Source organism: Gopherus flavomarginatus, chromosome 8 (assembly GCF_025201925.1).
Source record: "Gopherus flavomarginatus isolate rGopFla2 chromosome 8, rGopFla2.mat.asm, whole genome shotgun sequence".
NCBI classification, from domain to species: Eukaryota; Metazoa; Chordata; order Testudines; family Testudinidae; genus Gopherus; species Gopherus flavomarginatus.
In genome coordinates, this window is record NC_066624.1 from 39,213,040 (window position 1) to 39,236,390 (window position 23,351).

A 23,351-nucleotide genomic window follows, 5' to 3' on the forward strand; every position below is an offset into this window, starting at 1 on the left:
AAGTTGTTTTTACACAGTGCCCCAGGAATAATCCGGAGGGGGTTGGGTTATACCAAAGGCCTAGATGTCTTCACACTCCCCAGTGCATGCACACCTGCACAAACACAATGGGGTCAGCCATTCTGCACTCTGTAATGTGACTGCAGGTCCAGGGTCCTGACCTCTGCTCCATCTCCAGGGATGTGCTGTTTATCACTTCACTGCACATAGAGGGCTGGGGTGAGATAAACAGCTGCTGATGTGATGGGTAAGTATTTATCTCTCTCCTCCACCCATGGGGGTGTGGCTCTAGGAAGCACTCTCCCCACAGAACTATGCCACAGAGAAAAGAAGGATTCCCAGCTGATGCAAGGCTGCAGCATCTCACAGTATGGGAGTGTTCCCTACAGTAGATTAGCTGATCTGTCCAGTCTAGTTTAAATATCCTGAGTGGTGGGCCTTCCACCCTTCCCTTGAGAGCCTATTCTACAGCTTCTGAGAGCTCACTGTCATCCTGATAGTCAGCTTAAATTTTGCCTTTTTATTTCACCCCAAGTGATTCCCCTCTCTCCTTGATGTTAACAGCCTTTGAATATCTGAAACTGCTCTATCCTTGTGGAGTGGCCCCTTAGCCAGGCTGTTATATGGTCATCATTTAAAACACTTCAGTAACTCAATAATGGTCCCACAAGTTCCCAGAGTCCATGGGCTGGTGGGCAGTGGAGAGCTTGTTGGTCAGATGGTGCCACCTGTCTACCCCCAGGACTCTTTTGGCATTCTCATAACTCCCACTGAGTATCTGTTTCTTTGTCCCTAGCTGGATGTCGTGTGGCTATTTGCTATATGCTAGAATTCCATGCTAGGCTTTGTTGCTCACATGTCACAGGAACTGTGAGTTGTAGAATTCTTGTTATCAAGCTTGTTTTAAGGTCTCTGTAGGGAGAGTGATGCAGAATCTACCTGTCTCTCACTGGGCATGCTGTTAGTGGTGGCAAAGGCATCCAACTAACAGGGCTGTTGCTTGTATTTCCAGCCCTATCTGGTCTGTGGCTACTGAGTTGGAAAGGCTTTGTTCCATTATGGTGTTGCATAGGGCACTGTGAGGCGCTCTGCTTGACCCATATTACTCGTGAGGGATCTCCACACAGCCCTCCCCTTTTCTGCATCAGAAATCCAGCTATGTAGAGAGTGGGCTGCCTTCGCCATTCTCTTTCAATACAGCTGCTAGGAGACATGGAATCCATGCATGTCCTATAGCCCCAGAATTATCCCCCGACCTCTCTTCAAAGGTGTGGCTGTCCTGTGCAGAAAGGCTGATCCAAAAGCAAGGTGCGGAGCTAATGTCAGGCATGGGAAGCCATGGTGCGCTGCATATTCCAGCAGAGGGGTGAAGAGGAGTGTGCAGCCCGTAAAACTGTAGCCACATTGCCCCCACAGGAGCAGCTACTTAAGCAGTGGCCCACGGTGGGAGGACTGGCCAGAACATAACACTGTAACTGTTTTGTACTGTGCACTAGAGACTAATTAAGGAAAAGAGAACCAGACGCCCTGGTATCGCAGCCAGACTGAATGCATTATGGACTCTTTCATCAGTGGTATGACCCTGATTTTCCAGCCATATCATAGTGTTCACCACTGATTAATCTGTCTGTATATTTACTGAAGAGGATATCTAGGGCCTTAGACTTTCAGTTCCACTTTCAGCTGTGCTGCCTGGCCTGACCTATTGAGAGATGAATTAGGGGGACCAGGAGAAGACTATTCCCTTTTAGGAGTTTGTTGGGAGTGTGTACAGCAGGGATTGGCAACCTTTCAGAAGTGGTGTGCTGAGTCTTCATTCATTCACTCTGATTTAAGGTTTCGCGTGCCAGTCATACATTTTAACGTTCATAGAAGGTCTCTTTCTATAAGTCTATAATATAAAACTAAACTATTGTTGTATGTAAAGTAAATAAGGTTTTTAAAATGTTTAAGAAGCTTCATTTAAAATTGAATAAAATGCAGAGCCCCCTGGACCAGTGGCCAGGACCCAGGCACTGTGAGTGCCACTGAAAATCAGCCTGTGTGCCACCTTCAGCACCCGTGCCATAGGTTGCCTACCCCTGGTGTACAGGCAGGGCCGGTGCAAGGATATTTTGCACCCTAGGCGAAACTTCCACCTTGCGCCCTCTGCCCCCACCACTCCCACCAGAGCATTGCTTATTATAAACGTTCAAAAATGAATACTGCATAATGTGGCATTGTTCATTAGAATTAATACATATTCGGCTTGAAAATTTATTAATTTAATTATTTAGCCTACATATTTAATGAAAATAATTGAATAACCTGACAGGGTGTGGGGCTGGCTGGCTCTGGGCAGGGCAGGGGATGCGAAGCTGGTTGGAGATGGGGTGTGGGGTTGGCTGGAGACGGGGTGCAGGACTGGCTGCATGCAGGTCAGGGGGTGTGGGGCTGGCTGCAAGCAGGGCAGGGGCTGCAGCAGGGGCTGGATGGAGACAGGTGGTGTAAGGCTGGCTATGGACAGGGCAAGGAGTGCAGCAGGGGCTGGCTGCATGCAGGGCAGGGAGTGAGGGGCTGGCTGTGGGCAGGGCAGGAGGTGTGGGGCTGGCTGCAGGCAGGGCAGGGGGTGTGGGGCTGGCTGCGGGCAGGGGGTGAGGGGCTGTCTGGATACAGGGGTGTGGGGCTGGCTAGAGACAGGGCAGGGGGTGTGAGGCTGGCTGTGAGCAGGGCAGGGGGTGCAGCAGGGGTGGCTTCGGGTAGGGCAGGGGGTGAGGGGCTGGCTGGAGGCAGGGGAAGGGGCGTGGGGCTGACTGGAGGCAGGGCAGGGGATGAGGGGTTGGCTGCAGTCAGGACAGGGGGTTCAGCTGCCATGGATGGAGCTGGAGCACAAAGAGCAGCTGCAGAAGGAAGAGCTGTTGGACAGAAGCTTCTGTGAGGAACCGGCTCTGTCCCATGGAGAGGTACCACTGCGGGATCTGCATTTTAAATAGCAGTGGGGACGCCCCTGCAGCCCCTTGCCCTCTCAGCCTCCTGGGCACTGGCTCTCTGCAGCTCACTCCCTAGGGTCTCACCCCGCTCTGCTCCTCTTGCCCCCAGTCCCTCATTAGGCCTGGGTGCACGGAAAGCATGCAGCATATCTTTGTACTGTGTTAATGACTCCTGAACTGGTGGGGGCTATGTCTAATTGCTGCCACTATCTCTTTCTTTGCTGGGCAATTAGATGACAATTAATTTGGAATACCCCAAAGGGGTCAGAGTAGAGAAGGAGGGAGGAGAGACCTTTAGGTTTCAGTTCTGTGAAAAGCTGGTTAACTTTTCTTTTCAGCTGCCTATAAACAAACCTAGTAGAGAAAAGAGTTTCTTCCCCACATCCCCTCCCCCAAAAAATCGGTTATGACTTTAATGGATCCAGAAGCAAAATAATTCTGTAATCAAAAAGACAAGTTTCCTGCTTTCCCTTCCACAAAGATCTATTTCCAACCCAGGTAACTTATTATTTATTATCTGTAGTAACTATGTTCTCACGTTTGAATGATACACTTTAGTGGTGTTGGAGTTCTTTGGAAATCCCTCAGCTCTTTTGCGGTGTTGGGAGTGAATGCTAGACCCTCGGTTAATTACTTTTACCTTACTTCACGTGCCCATCTTTTGGTCATTAATTTTTGAAGTTAAATTAGATTTTCAAAACCCAGCTTTAAAATGATGTTCATGCCGACAATTGCAATTTAATTGTGAAAACGGGGAAATCGATGCCTTGAAATTATGGGATCTAATTTTAAAATTGTATTTAAAATGTGGCATTATAAAGGGGAAATATTTTAAAAGGTTTTACCAGCATCCCCATTACTGTTACCCAGGATTCTGCTTCAAGCAGTAACACAGGAGGGAGAGGGCAACGGACAGATTAGTGTTCAGTGGTACTTCAAACAAAGACATTTACTCTTAAATTATCTTGTTGATGCCTAATTGACGATCTAATAGCATGTATCAAGTACATCAAAACTTCGCTGAATAAGCTTGATAGCATTTCTAAGGGGGACACTGAACATTCCTCAACCCTCCCCTCACCCCCCACTATGCCCTGATTGGGCAGGTAGGCAGCTTCGGTGGAGCTGCCGCAGTGGTGTCTGCGGGAGCTTCATTGGAGCCGCGCAAGCAGCCGACTGTCCGCAGGCACAACTGCGGCAGCTCCACAGGCCATGGAGCTGCCATGGGAGCTGCCCCTGCCGAACACCCTGGGCTGCCGGCTGCCACGGCAGCGCCCTGACCCAGGCCAGGGGACCCCCTGGACTGAGGGCTGCCGCGGCGGCGCCCTGACCCAGGGGACCCTGGGAAATAAAACGGGTTTAAAATAAAATAAAAAAGGGAAATAAAAACAACCCAGGAAACTACAGACCAGTTAGTTTAACTTCTGTGCCAGGGAAGATAATGGAGCAAGTAATTAAAGAAATCATCTGCAAACACTTGGAAGGTGGTAAAGTGATAGGGACTAGCCAGCATGGATTTGTAAAGAACAAATCGTGTCAAACTAATCGGATAACATTGTTTGATAGGATAACGAGCCTTGTGGATAAGGGAGAAGCGGTTGATATACCTAGACTTTAGTAAGGCATTTGATACGGTCTCACATGATATTCTTATAGATAAACTAGGAAAGTACAATTTAGATGGGGCTACTATAAGGTGAGTGCATAACTGGCTGGATAACCGTACTCAGAGAGTAGTTATTAATGGCTCCCAATCCTGCTGGAAAGGTATAACAAGTGGGGTTCCGCAGGGGTCTGTTTTGGGACTGGCTCTGTTCAATACCTTCATCAACGATTTAGATGTTGGCATAGAAAGTACGCTTATTAAGTTTGCAGATGATACCAAATTGGGAGGGATTGCAACTGCTTTGGAGGACAGGGTCAAAATTCAAAATGATCTGGACAAATTGGAGAAATGGTCTGAGGTAAACAGGATGAAGTTCAATAACGATAAATGCAAAGTGCTCCACTTAGGAAGGAACAATCAGTTTCACACATACAGAATGGGAAGAGACTGTCTAGGAAGGAGTATGGCAGAAAGAGATCTAGGGGTCATAGTGGACCACAAGCTTAATGAGTCAACAGTGTGATACTGTTGCAAAAAAAGCAAATGTGATTCTGGGATGCATTAACAGGTGTGTTGTAAACAAGACACGAGAAGTCATTCTTCCGCTCAGGGCCGGCCTTAGGATTTATGGTGCCCTAGGCGAGATTATTAAACTGGTGCCCCTGTGCCTGATCTGTTCTTAGCAACACAAACATAAGCTTATAGTATTGGAAAACTTGCCACATTCACATTATTAAAACCAGTTAAACTTAATTAAGCACACTATAATGCTGATGGACTAGCACTAAAGAAGCAGCACTATAGAAAAAATTCTGATATGACAGAATGATGCAAATAATATATATTTTTTAATTTATCAAAATTTTATTGGAAATTTATATGAAGAGGTATTGAAACAAAGATTTGTTTTTAATTAAAAGCAATCTTTCTGGCTTTTTTGGCTGCAAAATCAGTAATAATGTCATCGTATGACAAAGACAAAGTCGTGTCTTGTTCGATCGCAAGAACGCAAGACCAGTCAAGCGTTCCTGACTCATTGTAAAGCGGAGATAGTTTTTAATGAGCTTTAGTTTTGAAAAACTCCGTTCTCCTGATGCTACTGTTACAGGAATTGTCAGTAGAATAGGAGTGGCAATGTACACATTAGGATATATGTCAACAAGTTTGCGGGTATGAATAAACTGTACAATGTCCATCACCGATTTTGCATGTGGCAACATTGATGACAGTGTACTCAATTCTTCGTACAGTTCAAGTCCATTTAAAACAAAACTATCACCATGCTTCAGGAGGCTCTCTAGATTCTTGCACTTTGTCATTAGTTGCTCTTGTTTTCCTATTTCGTTGAATTTAGTTATGTCATACAAAAATCCAAACTGTTCATGGTGTACTTGCAAGGTATTAAACCTTTCATCAACAGCAGATACTGCTTTATCCATCACAACATTAAAAAATTCAACCTCAAATTTCTTTTCTGGATCGTCTATGGGCATGATCTGCCGTACAGATTCTTCACAAAGAAGTGTCCCTGGCCTTTTAAACTCATATTAACTATGTATTTACTTTATGAAAGTTGGAGAAAACATTGTGAAAACGTAAAACATTGGCTGCCCAACTTCTGGGCTGGCAAAAGTTATACTGACTCACAAGGGAAAAAAAGAGCAGGAGAATCTTAGTACAACATATGATCACTCTATACCAGGGGTCAGCAACCTTTCAGAAGTAGTGTGCCAAGTTCACTGTAATTTAAGGTTTCTCGTGCCAGTAATACATTTTAATGTTTGTAGAAGGTTTCTCTCTATGTCTATATTATATAAACAAACTATTGTTATTATCTGAGGTCTTGGCCACCGGTCCTGCTCAGGCCACTGCCAGCTGAGTAAATGAAACCCCAAACCAGCAGCAGGCTGGTGGCTGGAACCCTAGACAAGGATCCCAGGCCCTGCTCAGCCCGCTGCTGGTCTGGGGTTCTGACCACCAACTCCTGCCAGCCAGGATCCCGGCCGCCAACCCCCCCTCAGCCCGCTACCAGCCTGGGATTCTGCTCTCCCAGGCTGGCAGGAGGCAGAGTGGGGCTGGCGGCTGAGCTCCTGACTGGCAAGGGGCCAGCAGCCGGAACCCCGGAGTAGCAGTAGGCTGAGTGCTGCTGGCACCCCAGACTGGCAGCAGACTGAGCCACTCAACCCCCCACCGGCCCTGCTCAGCCCGCCACCAGCCCACTCAGCCCGTTGCCGGCTGAGTGAATGGAACCCCAGGCTGACAGCAGGTTAAGTGGTTCAGCTGGCCTGCTCAGCCCACTGCCAGCCTGGGGTTCCTTGGCGGTCCCCAGACCAGCAGCAGGTGCTGAGTGGGGCCGATGGCTGGTATTCCAGCTGGCAAAAGGGCAGCAGCCGGAACCCCAGAGCAGTGATGGGCTGAGCCGCTCAGCCTGCTGCTGCATACCATCAAAAATCAGCTCACCTGCCACCTTTGACATGTGTGCCGTAGGTTGCCGAACCCTGCTTTATACACTAGTAAGGAGATGAGCATATTACAGTTGTTGGAGGGCTCTTATCAGGAGTAACAGGCTATAGGAAAGTCAGTCAACATTTTTTGTTTCTCTGATGAAAACTGACCCACTCCCTGTCTCAAACCAAACCTGTCACTAATAATTGTCAACAACTTAATTTTCTGTTTTTGGCTAAGATATTGATTTTTAAAAAAAAATATTGAAATTGGATTCAGGATTGTTAGCAAGAATTTTTGGCAAACAAAGTTGTCAAATGACAATCTAAATGGCAACACAGTACTGCTTTAATGCTTGGCTCACCCCCCAGCCTGCTGGTCCAACAGCTGCAGTAGAGGAGGAGATAGGTGGAAAACTGCAGGACCCCAAAATCCACCTCTTGGGGTGCAGAGTGGCAACAGCAGCAGCAAACCCTCAGGTCCAATCACATGCCAATGGGCACCGCCGCCAGCCCAACAGACCATGGTGAAGTTAGCACAGCATCTGATCTCAGGGACGGGGCACCCATGGAGCCACAGCAGCTCATCCTGCCCTGTGCAGCTCCCCCTGGATGAGATGGATCGCTGGCAGCTGCCAGCCCGGGGGAGAGGTGCTCCCCAGCTAGGGTGGCCAGATCCAGATGTCCTGATTTTATAGGGCCAGTCCCAACATTTGGGGCTTTGTCTTATATAGGCACCAATTACCCCCACCTAGAGTGACCAGACAGAAAGTGTGTAAAATCAGGACAGGGATGGATGGGGGTGGGGGGGTAAAAGGAGCCTATATAAGAAAAAGACCCCAAAATTGGGACTGTGCCTATAAAATAGGGATATCTGCTCACTGTACCCCAATCCCCTATCCTGATTTTTCACACATCTGGCTAATCCTAACCCAGCCTTGTGTGACATTCCAATTCTGGCTGCCTGCAGAGGAAGTGAGTTACTTTCACTTTCATTCCTCAGCAGGCAGCCAGCCAGCCTCCCCTCCGCCCCAGCACCTCACTCAACCCAGCCCTGACGGAGGGGAAGGAGGAGGGAGAGAGGGGTGCCACAGAGCCTGCCTCGCCTCACCTCACCTCAGCTGGGGGGAAAGAGTCACACTCACAGGTGAGCTCCTTTCCCAACCCCTACCCCCACCCCTTCCCAGAGACCCCAGCAGCCAATCCCATTCCTCAGACTGTGCTGCATTCGGCTCTCTCTAGGACCCAGCAGCCCTGCTTCTACACTGTCTGGGCTGCCTGCAGAGTGGTGCCCCCAGGGAGAGTGAGGCCCTACGCGGCTGCCTATTCTGCCTATGCCTAAGGACGGCCCTGCTTCCGCTCTACTCTGCGCTGGTCAGGCCTCAGCTGGAGTATTGTGTCCAGTTCTGGGCACCGCATTTCAAGAAAGATGTGGAGAAATTGGAGAGGGTCCAGAGAAGAGCAACAAGAATGATTAAAGGTCTTGAGAACATGACCTATGAAGGAAGGCTGAAGGAATTGGGTTTGTTTAGTTTGGAAAAGAGAAGACTGAGAGGGGACATGATAGCAGTTTTCAGGTATCTAAAAGGGTGTCATCAGGAGGAGGGAGAAAACTTGTTCACCTTCGCCTCCAATGTTAGAACAAGAAGCAATGGGCTTAAACTGCAGCAAGGGAGATTTAGGTTGGACATTAGGAAAAAGTTCCTAACTGTCAGGGTAGTTAAACACTGGAATAGATTGCCTAGGGAAGTTGTGGAATCTCCATCTCTGGAGATATTTAAGAGTAGGTTAGATAAATGTCTATCAGGGATGGTCTAGACAGTATTTGGTCCTGCCATAAGGGCAGGGGACTGGACTCGATGACCTCTCGAGGTTCCTTCCAGTCCTAGAGTCTATGAGTCTATGAGACCCCCTGGACTGCAGGCTGCCGTGGAGGCGCCCTGACCCAGGGGACCCCCTGGACTGCGGGCTGCCGCGGCGGCGCACTGACCCAGGGGAACCCCTGGGCTGCGGGCTGCTGCGGTGGCGCCGTGACCCAGGGAACTCCTGGGCTGCGGGCTGCTGCGGCGGCGCCCTGACCCAGGGGACCCCCTGGACTGCGGGCTGCCGTGGCGGCGCCGTGACCCAGGGGACCCCCTGGACTGCGGGCTGCCGTGGCGGCTCCGTGACCCAGGGAACTCCTGGGCTGCGGGCTGCCGCGGCGGCACCCTGACCCAGGGGAACCCCTGGACTGCGGGCTGCCACGGAGGCGCCTTGACCCAGGGAACTCCTGGACTGCCAGCTGCAGCGGAGGCACCCTGACCCAGGGGACCCCCTGGACTGCGGGCTGCTGTGGCGGCGCCCTGACCCAGGGGACCCCCTGGACTGCCAGCTGCAGCAGAGGCGCCCTGACCCAGGGGACACCCTGGGCTGCCGGCTGCTGCCGGCAGCTCAGACTCCCTCTCTGTCCCAGCAGCAGCGGCTGCTCAACCATTTAAAAAAAATTTGAGGGCGCTTTTTGGCACCCTCAAATCTCGGCGCCCTAGGCAACCGCCTAGTTCGCCTAAATGGTTGCACCAGCCCTGTGTACAGGGAGATGTGGAAGAATCTGGTCTTAGCAATTTTGAAACATAAGGCAGAAGTCATCCATTGTTTCAGTGGAGTTACATCAGGTGTAATTTGGCCAATGGAGCTCAGGGAACTCAGGGTCCTGGAACTCTAGCCATAAGTGCATCAAATTAATAACTTCCTCCAGGGCTGAGGAGGGGAGTCACTGCAATGTGCAATATCTGACATTCATGCAGATGGGCAGGGAACGTTAGGGGACAGGACTGGGGGATTATCGGCGTATTGAAGAGCTCAGTACAGGCTGCTCTGTGGGAGATGGAGCCAGAAGCTGCTAAAGGATTAAAATAAATCATAATAAGATGAGCTGTTCTCTTAGTGTGTGTGACTGGGGCGGGGAGGGAGTGTAAGAGCATGAGCAAACGGAACAGAGGCCTGTGAATGGAGAGACAGACACAGCTGTGGCTGGGGGACTTTCTCCTCACCTGGCTGTTCAGTGCTATTGGAGGCTTTGCAGAATGTATTGCCTGCTTCTGTCTGATGAGAACCCATCAGAAAGTTTCTCAGTGCCTCAGAATGTGTGACAGCCTGTCATGGTATAATTCCCCACTCTGAACCTTAGCGTCCAAAAGATGGGGTACCAGCATGAATTCCTCTAAGCTCAATTACCAGCTTAATACTTGTAGCGCTGCCACCAACCAGGAATTCCAGTGCCTGGTACACTCTGGTCCCCCCAAAACCTTGCCCGGGGACCCCCAAGACCCAGTCCCTCTGGATCTTAACACAAGGAAAGTAAACCCTTTCCCCCACCGTTACCTCTCCCAGACTTCTCCTTGCTGGGTTACCCTGGAAGATCACTGTGATTCAAACTCCTTGAATCACAAAACAGAGAGGACAATTCACCTTCCTCCCTCCTTCTCTTTCCCCCTCCCAGACTCTCCCTGAGAGAGAAAGTAATCCTGACATAGAGAGAAATTAGCCTTTCTCTCCCTCTTCCCTCCTTTCTCCCGACCAATTCCCTGGTGAATCCAGACCCAGTCCCCTGGGGTCTCACCAGAATAAAAAAACAATTAGGTTCTTAAACAAGAAAAGCTTTTAATTAAAGAAAGAAAAAACAGTAAAAATTATCTTTGTAAATTTAAAAAAAAATGGAATAGGTACAGGGTCTTTCAGCTATAGACACTGGGAACACCCTCCCAGCCTAAGTAAACAAGTACAAATTAAAATCTTTTCAGCAAAATACCAATTTGAACTCCTTCCAACCAAATACACATTTGCAAATAAAGAAAACAAACATAAGCCTAACTCGCTTTATCTATCTAGTACTCACTAGTCTGGATCTATAAGAGCCTGTATCAGGGAGATTGGAGAGAAACCTGGTTGCACGTCTGGTCACTCTGAGTTCCAGAGAGAACAACAACCAAAACTAACAGCACAGCACAAAAACTTCCCTCCCTCAAGATTTGAAAGTATCCTGTCCTCTGATTGGTCCTCTGGTCAGGTGACAGCCAGGCTTACTGAACTTGTTAACCCTTTACAGTCAAAGAGATATAAAGTACTTCTGTGCTATTAACTTTTCTTATCTGTTTATGACACAGCCACCCCCCCCAAAGGAGGCAGCCACGCTTTCTTCCGGCTGCCTCACTTCTCCTTTCTCAGAGACCCCTTTTGAAACAGCCCTTTTTATGGCTTTAACATGAAGGCTGGTGGCTGGACCTGTATTAGGATTCCCTGGGGAAATCCAGCTTTTAGGTGGTAGACCTGGGAGAGGGCAGAATCTCTTGACTGCAGTGGACATATCCGTATTCCAGGGACCATTCAGAAGTGGTGTGCCGAGTCTTCATTTATTCACTCTAATTTAAGGTTTCGCATGCCAGTAATACATTTTAATGTTTTTAGAAGGTCTCTTTCTATAAGTCTATAATATGGAACTAAACTATTGTTGCATGTAAAGTAAATAAGGTTTTTAAAATGTTTAAGAAACTTCATTTAAAATTAAATAAAATGCAGAGCTCCCCCTCCCCCCGACTAGTGGCCAGTACCCAGTCAGTGTGAGTGCCACTGAAAATCAGCTTGTGTGCCACCTTCCGCACCTGTGCCATAGGTTGCCTACCCCTGACATATGCACTACTTAGCCGTCCTTCCCCACTTGTCCATACATTTCACCTCTTGGAGTGCTGCCCTGCACAGATGTGCCCCACTTCACATTCATATTCGTTGTACTTTTAGCCCCAAGACGAATCCCCTCTGTTTGTGCTCAACTAGTCTGTTCCTCTCATGACACTGGTGCTGTCTTGAGGTTAGAGTTGCCATTTTTGTGTGCTTTGCCCGGTGATTTCCATGGGAAAATCATTTAATGTCAGTGTCTCTTAGCGTCCCCTTAGCTTTCTGTAGAACTGGAAAAATTAATGTTGTGAGCGTTGATTTATGTTTGTAAAACATGTTGAACTGCTCATAAAAAAAGTGCCATGGAAGGGCAAACCCTGATGATTCAACCTATGGGCTTTTCAAATTGTCTGCCTTGATCTATTCCCCCTTAGTAATGGCCCCAAACCCTGTGGTATCACAAATAGAAGCTGTAGTATTTTGGACCTGACTTTAGAATGTTGTTCTCCCTAAAATAAGGGCTCCTAGTTTCTCAGCTGCATTGCTGCCTAAACTGAAATGCAGAAGCAGCACAATGGTCAAAAGAAAAGAGTGAGGTTAGTGGAACACGTGAGATACCAGAGTTAACCATTACAAATGCCTTTTTCTTGGAGCAATAATGACCAATGATGGGTTTTATATATATAGTCTGTCTGTCTCTGTTTCTGGAACTCTAGACATATGGTTTTACAATCAATTTTCCTTCCAAACACAGGATGTGTTTATTTTTCCTCTCCTTCTGAGATTTTTGAGGGTAAATGGCAACAGTGCTTAGTGCCCATGGCAGTTCTGGTCTCCTCCAATTTCCCGCTAAGCTCTATAGTTCTCTGTCTCACTTGTCATGGTCCAAAGAAAAGACATTTTTGCATGCTGTAGTATAATCTGTAAAATTCACAGCCACAGGGTTTTGTGAAGGCAGATTGCTTACAAAAAGGATTAGATGTTATATGAGCAAGAAAATGGCATCTTCAGTGGCACTAATTCTATGATATAAATGACAAGGCCTTTCAGTCCTCATGCTTCAGGGCAGAAGCTGATCTGGCAGGTGGGGTCAGGAAGAATTTTCCCTCCATGGTTCAGTATTGTACGAGTGCATTGTGGAGGATATATGCCTTCCTGAGAAGCATCTAGGACTGGTCACTATTGGACACAGGTTTCTGGGCTAGGTAGACCTTTGGTCTGTCCCCTTATGGCAAGGCCTTTGTGTCTAGTTTTCTCCCTGCAACTCAGCCAGCTCTCCTGAACGGTGAGATCTGAGAGCTGATCCAGTGGATTTCACACTGTGTTTCAGGTGCCTGTGCCCAGAGAAGTCTCCATCCCCATGAACCTCCGTTCTGATGCAGCCAATGGTCATGCAGGGATGCTCCTACACCCTCCCACGATGTCATGAGCGGCATACAGCAAACCAGTCACATTACAGCAGCACCACCCACTCACAGTCTCAGGTAAGAGTGCTAGGGTTTGTTAACTATCACACTTTTTCTTTCAATTCAGAGTTTTGGTGACAGTTGCCAAAATTCTGTATTTATAGCAATGGCACCTCCTACATTCCTGTTAGTGGTGGAGCTGTTATTTTCACCGTCTCCCCCTGCTCCCAGGTTCTACTTAGCGTATTCTACTCATATAGCACTTTCCAGATGCACGGTGCTTCACAAACGAGATAGGCTTGAGTTCCAATGTACAGTGTTGGGATCAGTTCTGCATTTCAAACCTCAACCACCAAAAATCATGTGTGCATATGTGTGTGTGGATGGGGCTGAGGGCGTCTCTATTGTCAGCTCTCATGATTTGATGGTGAGTCTCACAATATTTGTGTTTTCTGAAGTCCCAGCTCTTGGATTCATGTGAGTTGGGGTGTGGGGGGTGGGGTGGGGTGTTCAGCTATCATTAAAAAAAAAGGAAGTTTCTGCAGAAAATAGGTGGAAAATGTGAGGGCTCAGAAACCAGAAGGCAAAGAAAATAATCCAACTGTTTTTAAGTCTCATGATTTTAAGCTGATCTCATGATTCTTTGGGGTCTGACTCGTGATTTTTGACTACTTGGGGCTGGCAATACTGGTGGGATTGCAGAATCTATCTCCCTTTGGCCCTTTTGGAAATCCCAGGCCTTTGGTTAGGAGCAGGCCTGTGCTATTCTTGGCTGGACAGACTGGGGCCAGTAGCCATCCTGAGGGGGTTTCTGACCTGCATGGAATGTGTGTCCCTCAGATACTGTGTCAGTGGTCACTGGAGGTGTGTTTGCCTTGCACTTCTTGTGCTGAACGTAGGCTGGCAAGGCTGGCAGTTTGTCCTGCCTGCAAAAGGGGAATGAACCAGTTAACCCAAGAGCCCAGCCAATGGCGGAAAAGGCACAGAAGTGCCTGCATTGCTTGTCTGATCTGGAGGTTCAGCAGAGGCTCTTCAGGGCTCTTTCCCTTCCCACCCCTTCACTGCCCTTTCCATTCCCTCTCCCTCTGGCTGAAGAATGCTGGACCAGCGCCCTGTGGCAACAGCAGTGCTGCTCTGAGTGAAGCAAGCCCCCATTGGCTTCAGCACTCTTCTACAGCAGAGGTACTCAATCTTTTTCTTTCTGAGGCTCCCCCAACATGTTATTAAAAACTCCACAGCCCACCTGTGCCACAATAACTGGCTTTCTGCATATAAAAGCCAGGGATGACATTAGGGGGTAGTAAGCAGGGCAATTGCCTGGGGCCCCCACAAAGCTACATTGGTCAGGCTTCAGCCCCAGCTGACAGGGCTCAGGGACCTGGGCTTCAGCCCCATGCAGTGGGCCTTCGGCTTTCTGCCCTGGGCACCAGCAAGTCTAATGCTGGCCCTGCTTGGGGGCCACCCTGAAACCTGCTCGAGGCCTTCTACAGGGCCCTGGACCCCTGGTTGAGAACTACTGTTCTACAGCACATCCAGGTTTTTGCTGGCTCCAAGGAGTTTGAGATGGTTGAGTCTGGGGCTGGATCCCTACACTGTGTTGCCGTTGCACTGGCTGCCCCAGCTTGGAGATCTGCAACTCAGGGGAGAGAAGCTGGGGGAAGTGTGAGAAACCGGCATCTGTCTGTCTGAGCCAGTTCCCAGGCAGGAAGTGGGATTCACAGATGAGCCCGTGACTTTTCCCTGCTGGTTCTGAGTCAGTGTTTATGGGGAGGGGGTGGCTGTTATGTAGCTATTACCAGGAGTGTGTGAGGGGGTTAATAAACGACCCAGCAGATTCAACAAGGAGCAGAGGGTTGGAGGGCGAGCAGAGTGAGAGGAGCAGCAACTTCCACTGCCTTCTGCCTGCCATGAACATGCTGAAGAGCTATCCGTGGGTGGAGCTGGCTCTCTTTGGGGGTACAGGAACGGAAGAGGGAATAAGCAGGGGAACAGACAGATGCAAGGGCAGCCTTAGGGACACTTGCAGCAATCAGCAGCTGCACTGGAGAGAGGCTGTATGAGGGGCACTCATTGCTCTGGGCTCCTAATACCTACCCAAAGCCTCTCCTGACTTGTGTGCTGCACAGGGCTAGAGTGTTTAACCCCACATGCAGGCAGAGTGCCAGGCCACTGGCTTGCTCTGCTTGCAGGGCAGCGATCTTAATAGCAGTTCTGTCTTCCACCCTCCAAATACCGTGCACTATCTGCCTCGTCCCTGGGATGGGCCTTACTCTGGGTTACTGGTGTCACTATTGTCTTGGCTTCAGAGTCCAGGGCTCCCACTGGGTTGGTGAAAACTGAAGAGCATGTTGGTGTGAGAGCTCCCTGATTGCAAAGGGCAGCCCAGCCCAGAGGGAGGGAGGAGGGGACAAATGGGTAGAGACGGCAGGCGTGCAGAGTGAGAGAGAGACCGATGGGAAGAGGGAGAGATACAGGGAGGTTTTTCATAGTGTTCCTGTAGGTGGAACTGAGCATGGAAATAATGCTGAGCTGCAGAAACTCCAGAGAACTCTGTGGGAGATGGACAGAAACAAAATCCTTTTGGCAAAAACAAGATGTTTTCCTTGGGTGTGGAGGGGTGTGAGCTAAGCCCAGGAATGTTGATGTTGACGTGGGGGGGAGTCTGGGCCAGAGAGCCCCAGCTGCAAAGGTGGGGAGCGCTGAATCTGCAGAGGGGCTTCCCCTTCTCACCACTTCTGTCCCTAAGGCAGGCCCTGGCCATCACTGTGATGCACAGCTTTGCTGGGGCCCACCCAGGTGAGCTCATGGCTTGTCCAGGCGGTGTGGGCCAGGGCAGACACTTCCTCACTGAGGCTCTGGGCAGTGTGTCTGCTAGCCATAGGGAACCCCTGTGGCTCTTTCAGTGTAGCCTTCCTCCCTCTTTCTCGTATAATGGAGTTTGAGGCATTTCTGTTTACACCCCCCCATGCCACCCCACACACCTTGTCCTCCCCCACTATAATTGGACCCAGAGAGAGTCCCCAGGTGCTCTCTGAATCTGTCTAGGGGACTAAAGGCTTGCATTCACTATTCCTTCAGGAATCTGTCCATTGACGAATAAACGCTGAGATCCCAGCACTCCATTTTCAGTAACTGGAGGACCTGGGGGCTGCTGCACCATTGCCTTTGCTATTACCCAGGGGGCCCCGGCCCTGTTCAGCGCCACCTTTGCTATTACCCGAGGTTGCCCTGCCCAGCACTGTGTTCTCTCATATGTGCAGTGATTTCTTTGACCGTGGCTAGCTGTGGTATCTTCTCCCCCATCAGTGCCTTTCACACACGCGTGTGCACAGGGTGACTCCTGGTGACACCCTGCCCTCCCTCACATACAGACAGCTGCCGTGGCACCCGTGGGGGTTAAGGCAGGTTGGAGGGAGCTGGAATTCCACCCGGACAAAGCTGTGATTCACTGGCAGAGAGGCTGCTGCTGCCGCCTCGCTCCAGATTCCTAGGGGGTCAGTAAACAGGGCAGCAGCTCCTCTCAGCCCTCTCATCCTGCTCCTTGCCCACCCTCTGGTCCCTTCCACTCTGCCTCTCTTCCCTGTGGTGCTGTTTGCCTTTCTCCTGCTGTGGTCTGCCTGAGGTGCTGGCTGATGGCATTGGGAAGAGAGGGTGACAATGTTCTCTCTTGTGCAGCTGCTGAGCAGCCACACTATGGATCCCTGGCTCTTCACAGGTAGGGGAAGCGCTCCACAGCCTGCGCGTGTGTGTGCCTGCACACACATCTAAAAATAAAGCTGTTCAGATGCATCTGACTTCTGGAGGGAGAAGGATCCAACCAGCCTGCCACCGCGGCAGCTGCATCCAGTGGAGCTGGTGCTCGATGCGGAAGCGCTGCTTTTCCCCGCTCAGCTGCAGGGGTTTTGTTCTGGGGGAGCAGGTGTTGCACATCTGAGCAGTGCATGGCTGCTTTCAGTCTCGCTCATCTATAGAACATAGTCGGTGAGTGGCAGGCATCGTGGACTTTTAACCTTTTCCTAAACTAGGCTGGAGAGGATCACGCTTCCCGGGGGGTTATATCCACACAGTTCCGTTTATCCCCAGATGGAGAAAGGCCATTGGCCCTGATCCCTGTGCAATCTCCCTGGGGACAGAGGAGGTGGCTATGACCACGCGGGGCTAACCTACTTTGGCAGTGTGAGTATTTGCACGAGAAATGTATTGACTTTCAGTATACAGGCAGCAGCGTTAGTGTGAATGATTTATGATATTCATGCCTAGGATTCCTCTGTACTCTGTGTTTGATGATTTTTGGGATGTTCTCTGGAATGATATGGCAGATCAGGGGCAGAAAATTAAACGTGCTTTGGGGGAAACATAAAACATAAAAACACGCTTCTGCCCCCACTGTGACCATTAAATACCTCCCCTTTCTTTTCTGGGGAGTAGAGGGGTGGTAGCCATAGTTACCTGTCAAAACTCCCTTTGGATAGATTATAAAGCCAGAAGGGACCATTGTAATCATTCATGACCTCCTGTGTCACTGCCCTGAAGTAATTTCTTTTCTGTTCTGGCTGCTCCCGTCTTTCCTTCTGTGCCATTAACATATGGTCCCCTCCTTGCTCAAAACTGTTACAGGGTAGCTACGTTCTTTCAGTCAACTGCCACTCCCCTCAGAGGTGGCTGCACTCCAGTTGAGTGAAGTTATTCCTGTACAGATCCACTGGAATGCAATATGGGTTGAAGGGTGCTAATGCATGTTAATTGTTATCACTTCTGAGCCCTGCCAACAAATTAGAACTGGAGGGAAGTGTTGTGATTTTTCAAGCAAAACACAGCAACTTCCCACCTGTGAAAATGGTAAATGTTTGTCTGTTTTGACAACAGGCAGCAAGCTGCCATTGTGGTCACACACCAGCCCTCCACCCAGGCACCTCAAACACACAGTGGTGTGAGTGTTTGTGTTTGTGTTGCACTTTTAGATCATGCCTCCCTCCGATTGTTTGTTGGTGTGTCTGGCAATTGGGACAGTCTTTGCTGTTATCATGGGAGGAAGCTCAGTCTAGTGAGCAGAACTCTGGAGTGGGAGCCAGGAGACTAGATTCGTCTCATAACTCTACAACAGTCTCACTGTGCGAGTCATTTCCCTGTGCCGTGCCCCACTTTCCCCCCGTCTGTGTCAATAATGCTTCCCTTCCTCCCCAGGGGTTGAGTCAATATTCCTCATTGTAAAGTGCTTTGAGATCCTCAGATTTAAAGCACTCTAAATGCAAAGATGAATAGTGTGATCTCCTTTCTTCAAGTGACTGGAGTGTATGTCTCTGGCATTCTGAGTGTCTCCCTGATTTTCATACGCATGCGCTCTCTTCCTTTTGGAGTGGGTACAGAGAAGCTGCAGTCTCTGGAAGTTGGGCTTCTGGACCACCAGAGAATGTTCTCACCTGAAATCTTCTACAGGTGAAGCAGGTGGGAGCTTATAGTCTGTCTTTTGTGGTGGCTCAGGCTGCACAACCAGGGCCATTAATAGTGTAACAAATCTGTGGTCACCTACACCTTCCTAGTTGTCACTGTGCTGCACATTGCGGCCGCTCAGAACTTAATGGCAGCAGCAGGAATAGAACTTGAAGCCTATGCTGCTTTGGTGCTCCAAAAGCACAAGCTCTAGCCACTTAAACTGATGGAGAATCTCTATGTGGAGTGATGTGGAGTTTATGCCACACAGCTGAGCAATTCTGACTCAATCCAACAGTGGGAAGTGGTCACACACACACACTCACTCATTCTAGTTGATACCAGACTAAGAAAACCTGGGAGCACAAGAGTAAAAGCCCTTCATCCCCTTGCAGTGTTGTAAATGCTGATCACTTTATAATATGTTACATGGATAGAACATTCTTCAAGTGTTTTAAATCCTTAACAAGCGACAAAGAGTCCTGTGGCACCTTACAGACTAACAGAAGTACTGGAGATCAGAATACCGATGCATCTGACAAGTACCCATGTCATCCGATGAAGTGGGTATTCACCCATGAAAGCTCATGCTCCAATACATCTGTTAGTCTATAAGGTGCCACAGGTCTCTTTGTCGCTTTTTACAGATCCAGACTAACATGGCTACCCCCTGATACTTAAATCCTTAACAAAATCTCAAGATCTTTTCTGATGCAGGCCGGCATTTCAATCCCTTTTTACAATGGCGAAGCTGGTACATAAATGTTAAGGGTTGTGCCCAAGAACACACAGTGAGTCAGTGGCAGAGGTGAGAGCAGCAGACAGACGTGCTCTAGCCACTAGACATCTGGATACAGTGTGTCAGGTGTTTGTGTTTCCCCCTAGGTTAAAGCAGCGGAAGATGGTGAAGGAGCGCCCTGTGTAACCCAGCAGGCTCCCGACAGTGCCCTCAGGCCCCAGACACCTCTGGAGATGAATCTTTGCTGGAATGAAATAAAAAAGAAATCGCACAGCCTTCGGTAGGACTCCCCACGTGAAGTGAACTTGCTGGTCTTTGCCCTGGCATTGCCTGCTGGAGATGTTCAGCACAAGCCTTTAGATCTTGTTCAGTTCATTTGTCACCCAAGTTCACTGTGACCTTGGAGCAATTTCCCTGCTCGGCCTCTAAAGCAGAGACAAATCTCTGAGTCACTGACTCTTTTTTCCTCTGCTTGAAATGTATTTTCTTTTCATTTGCTCTTGCTTGTGCTCTCACTCCTTCTTTCCCCTTCTTTCCTCCTGTCCCTTTATCTCTTTCCCCCTCCATTCCTGCTTTCTCTCTGCCCCTCTCCCCCGTCCTCACGCCGTTCTGTGTGTTTGTGATCTTACTGCCCAGGATAAGGTCTCAGGAACCCATTTCCTTCATATCACCTTCCTCTGTGGCCTGCCCCTTCCCTTCAGAAGCATGTGCCTTTCTGCAGCCTTCTGTAGTTGCAGATCCACAGCCAGCATCACTGAGAGTTCAGTTGGGGCATATTAATTTTGCTTTGCCTTAACACACACATCCTGGAAATGGTCCAGGTGGCTACAGTGTATAGCCAAGTCCCTGCCAATGTGGGCATAGCTGGAGTTCAGGCCATGTGTACACACAAGTCCAAGCGGGTTCTTCTGCTCTCCCCCACCACACACTTGGAGATCAGAAGCAGCTGAAGTGCATCCTTTCACCCGCCCCTGCTAACACCAGCAAGGACTTCTAATGCTGAGCCCCTGGAAATCTCCCATGGAGGGGATCCTCTGCTGCATGCAAGGTCAGGGCAGCATGCTGAGGGAGCCCCTCCCTCCTGACCCAGTGCAGGATATAGCAATTTGTCAGTCACTGGGCAGGGGATGTTTTCCCTTAGCCTGGCTGCCTCTCCTCTGCGCAGAAGGCCCACACTGTGTGAGACTGGGCTGCTGCCCTCTGAGCCGTAGGCTGCAGGGGCCCACTGCACCATCCACTCTTCCCTTTGTGAAAAGGGGTGAATTCCCATCAGGCCTCATCCTTGTGTCTGCTCTCTATGACTGTTGTGTTCCCATCCCTCTGGTGCAGGGCTCGTCTGGAGGCCTTTTCAGACCACAGCGGGAAGCTGCAGCTCCCCCTCCAGGAGATCATAGACTGGCTTGGTCAGAAGGATGAAGAGCTGTCCGCACAGCTGCCACTCCGGGGAGACGTGCTCTTGGTGCAGCAGGAAAAAGAGACACACGCGGTATGTTTCCAGATGCGCACTCCCTAGAGCCCTGCCCTTGCTCACCAGCTAGAATGAGCTCTCGCCCCAGATTCCTTGGCATGGAACTTGGATACCTGACCTGGCCTCTCTGCCCACAGCTGTGCTTGCAGGTCCCCCTGTGACTTATGTTTGGGGCCAGTACGCTGGCTGTCACTTGCACCTTTCCCCTTCCCTTATGAGGTGATGCCAACGTTCTCCTGAAAAGCTCCAGCTTGTATTTTCCCCAATGAATAACAGATAGAATCAGTCCAGTTTAGAAAGTGAAGAGGCATTTAGTGTAAATTACAGAAAGTAAATCTGCATTACAGGTTTAAAGTTAACTCTACAAAGAGATCACAGAACTGGATACTAAGCCTCAGTCACTGACAGTTGCTTATCACCTGTTTCCCAACTGGTTGCAATAGCTGAGCTCTCAAACAAACAGATGCCATTCTTTGGCCACACTCGTGTGGATCCTGACACTTGCCGAGAGACCAGTTTGGGTCATCTGTCTGACTATGATCTACAGCTGACACAATGACAAGGATGTGAGAATCCTTGTTGTGTTATAGCACATAGCAGTTCTGATTAACCAATGTCCTCCCCTCTACATTTAGGAGAATCATAGGACTGGAAGGGACATCAAGAGGTCATCTAGTCCCATCCCTTGCACCTGTGACAGGACTACATTTTAAAAATACTTACAAAGGACAGTTTCCTCCTCCCTGGACCCACAATGCAAACTGGCCATGGTCTGAATGCCTCCCCTTTAATAACTCATGGCCCAGAACACACCAGTAGTTGCCTATTTCGGAGATATTGTTGATCTACAGATCTCACCAAATCTCTCTCCTCCTTCCATGTGTTGGGATCTTCCTTGAATCCCAGGGCTGTTTATCCATTAACTTTCCTTTGTATGCTAAAGATGTGCATGTACCGTCTTCTCAGGCAGAGCTTCTTTGTCAGTTATGTGCTCTGTGCCGGTAGTTCCCTTGTGCACTGAAGTGAGTAATTCACTGAACAGTTCTTGGTTGAGGAAGGAGCTTTTCAGTTCTCTAACTCAGCCTTTTTTTGGTCACGCTATGCCTCCGCACTGCAGGCTTTCATGGAAGAAGTGAAGTCTCGGGGCCCATATATTTATTCCATCCTGGAGTCGGCGCAGGCCTTCCTTTCCCAGCACCCATTTGAGGAATTAGAGGAACCAAATTCTGAAAGTAAAGGTATGTACAGCCTCCCACTCTCATCCCCTTCCTTGTCCTCATGTCAGCATAGCCTAGCTCTCAGACCTTGCATGCTGTCATTCTGAGAGAAGAGACGAGCAGGGGCAGGGTGTAACGTGGCCTTGTGTACCGCAGTGCAGCATGAATGAACTGAACGGGCAGTACTATAGCACAGTGTTACCTGGCACTGGTACTCCATATGTCCTCTACTTAGTAGGAAAGGAGAGCTAGTAACTCATAGCAAGGAGGATGAGGTAATCAGTGCCTATTTTGCTTCAATCCTCCCTAAAAAGATTAATGGTGACAAGGTAGTCAAGACAACTAATATTAACAAGGAGAAAAGAACACAACCCCAAATGGGGAAAGAACAGATTATAGAATATTTAGATAAATTTAGATATATTCAAGTCACCAGGGCCTGATGAAATTCATCTTAGGGTGCTGAAGCAAACTCAGAACTGTTAGCAATTATCATGGAGAATTCATGGAGGACAGGAGAGGTCCCAGAGGACTGGAGAAGGGCAAACATAGTACCTATCTTTAAAAAGAGGAACAAAGAGGACCTGGTGAATTACAGACCAGTCAACCTAACTTTGATACAAGGAAAAGATACTGGAACAAATTATTAAACAATCAAATTGTAAGTACCTAGAGTATGATAAGATTATAAGGAATAGCCAGCATTAATTTGTCAAAACCAAATCATGCCAAACCAGCTTAATTTCCTTCTTTGACAGGGTTATTTTTACCTAGTGGATGGGGGGAAGCAGTAGATGTGATATATCTTGATTTTAGTAAGGGTTTTGAAACAGTCCCACATGACATTCTCATAAGCAAACTAGGAAAATGTGGGCTACATGAAAATGATAAAAGGTGGGTGCACAACTGATTGAAACACTGTACACGAAGAGTAGTTATCAGTGATTCACTGTCCGTCTGGGAGGGTGTATCTGGTGGGGTATTGCAGGGATCAGTCCTGGTCTAGTACTAGTCAATATTTTCATTAATGGCTTGGATAATGGAGTGGAGAATATGCTTATAAAATTTGTGGATGACACTGAGCTGGGAGGGGTCACAAGCACTTTGGAGGACAGGATTAGAATTCAATACAATCCTGACAAATTGAAATATTAGCCTGAAATCAACAAGTTGAAATTCAATAAAAACCCGGGCAAGGTACAGCATTTAGGAAGGAAAAAGCGAATGCACAGCTACAAAATGGGAAATAGCTGGCTAGATGGTAGTACTGCTGAATATGAATTAACAAAGTGATGTAGTTGCTAAAAAGGCTGATAGGGCTGTATTAACAGGAGTGTCATGCTGGGAGGTCATTGTCCTGCTCTGTATGGCACTGGTGAGGCCTCAACTGGATTCTTGTCCAGTTCTGGGTGCCGCACTTTA

General features: G+C 48.8%; 1 protein-coding gene across 7 annotated transcripts in view; it reads left to right on the forward strand.

The window, feature by feature from the left end:
• DRP2 (dystrophin related protein 2) overlaps positions 1-23,351 on the forward strand; it is a 62,942-nt gene that overhangs the window by 18,774 nt on the left and 20,817 nt on the right. For 3 of the 7 annotated variants that reach the window (XM_050965021.1, XM_050965020.1, XM_050965019.1), the window contains exons 2-5: positions 13,000-13,153; positions 19,391-19,524; positions 20,574-20,730; positions 21,830-21,950. In XM_050965021.1, the coding sequence (XP_050820978.1) occupies positions 13,046-13,153; positions 19,391-19,524; positions 20,574-20,730; positions 21,830-21,950 (520 nt within the window). In that variant the 5' untranslated portion in view covers positions 13,000-13,045. Of the gene's footprint in view, positions 1-64; positions 248-12,999; positions 13,154-16,824; positions 17,057-17,158; positions 17,252-18,357; positions 18,521-19,390; positions 19,525-20,573; positions 20,731-21,829; positions 21,951-23,351 lie in introns of those variants that run through there. The other 4 variants (XM_050965018.1, XM_050965023.1, XM_050965022.1 and 1 more) reach the window with 4 other exon arrangements.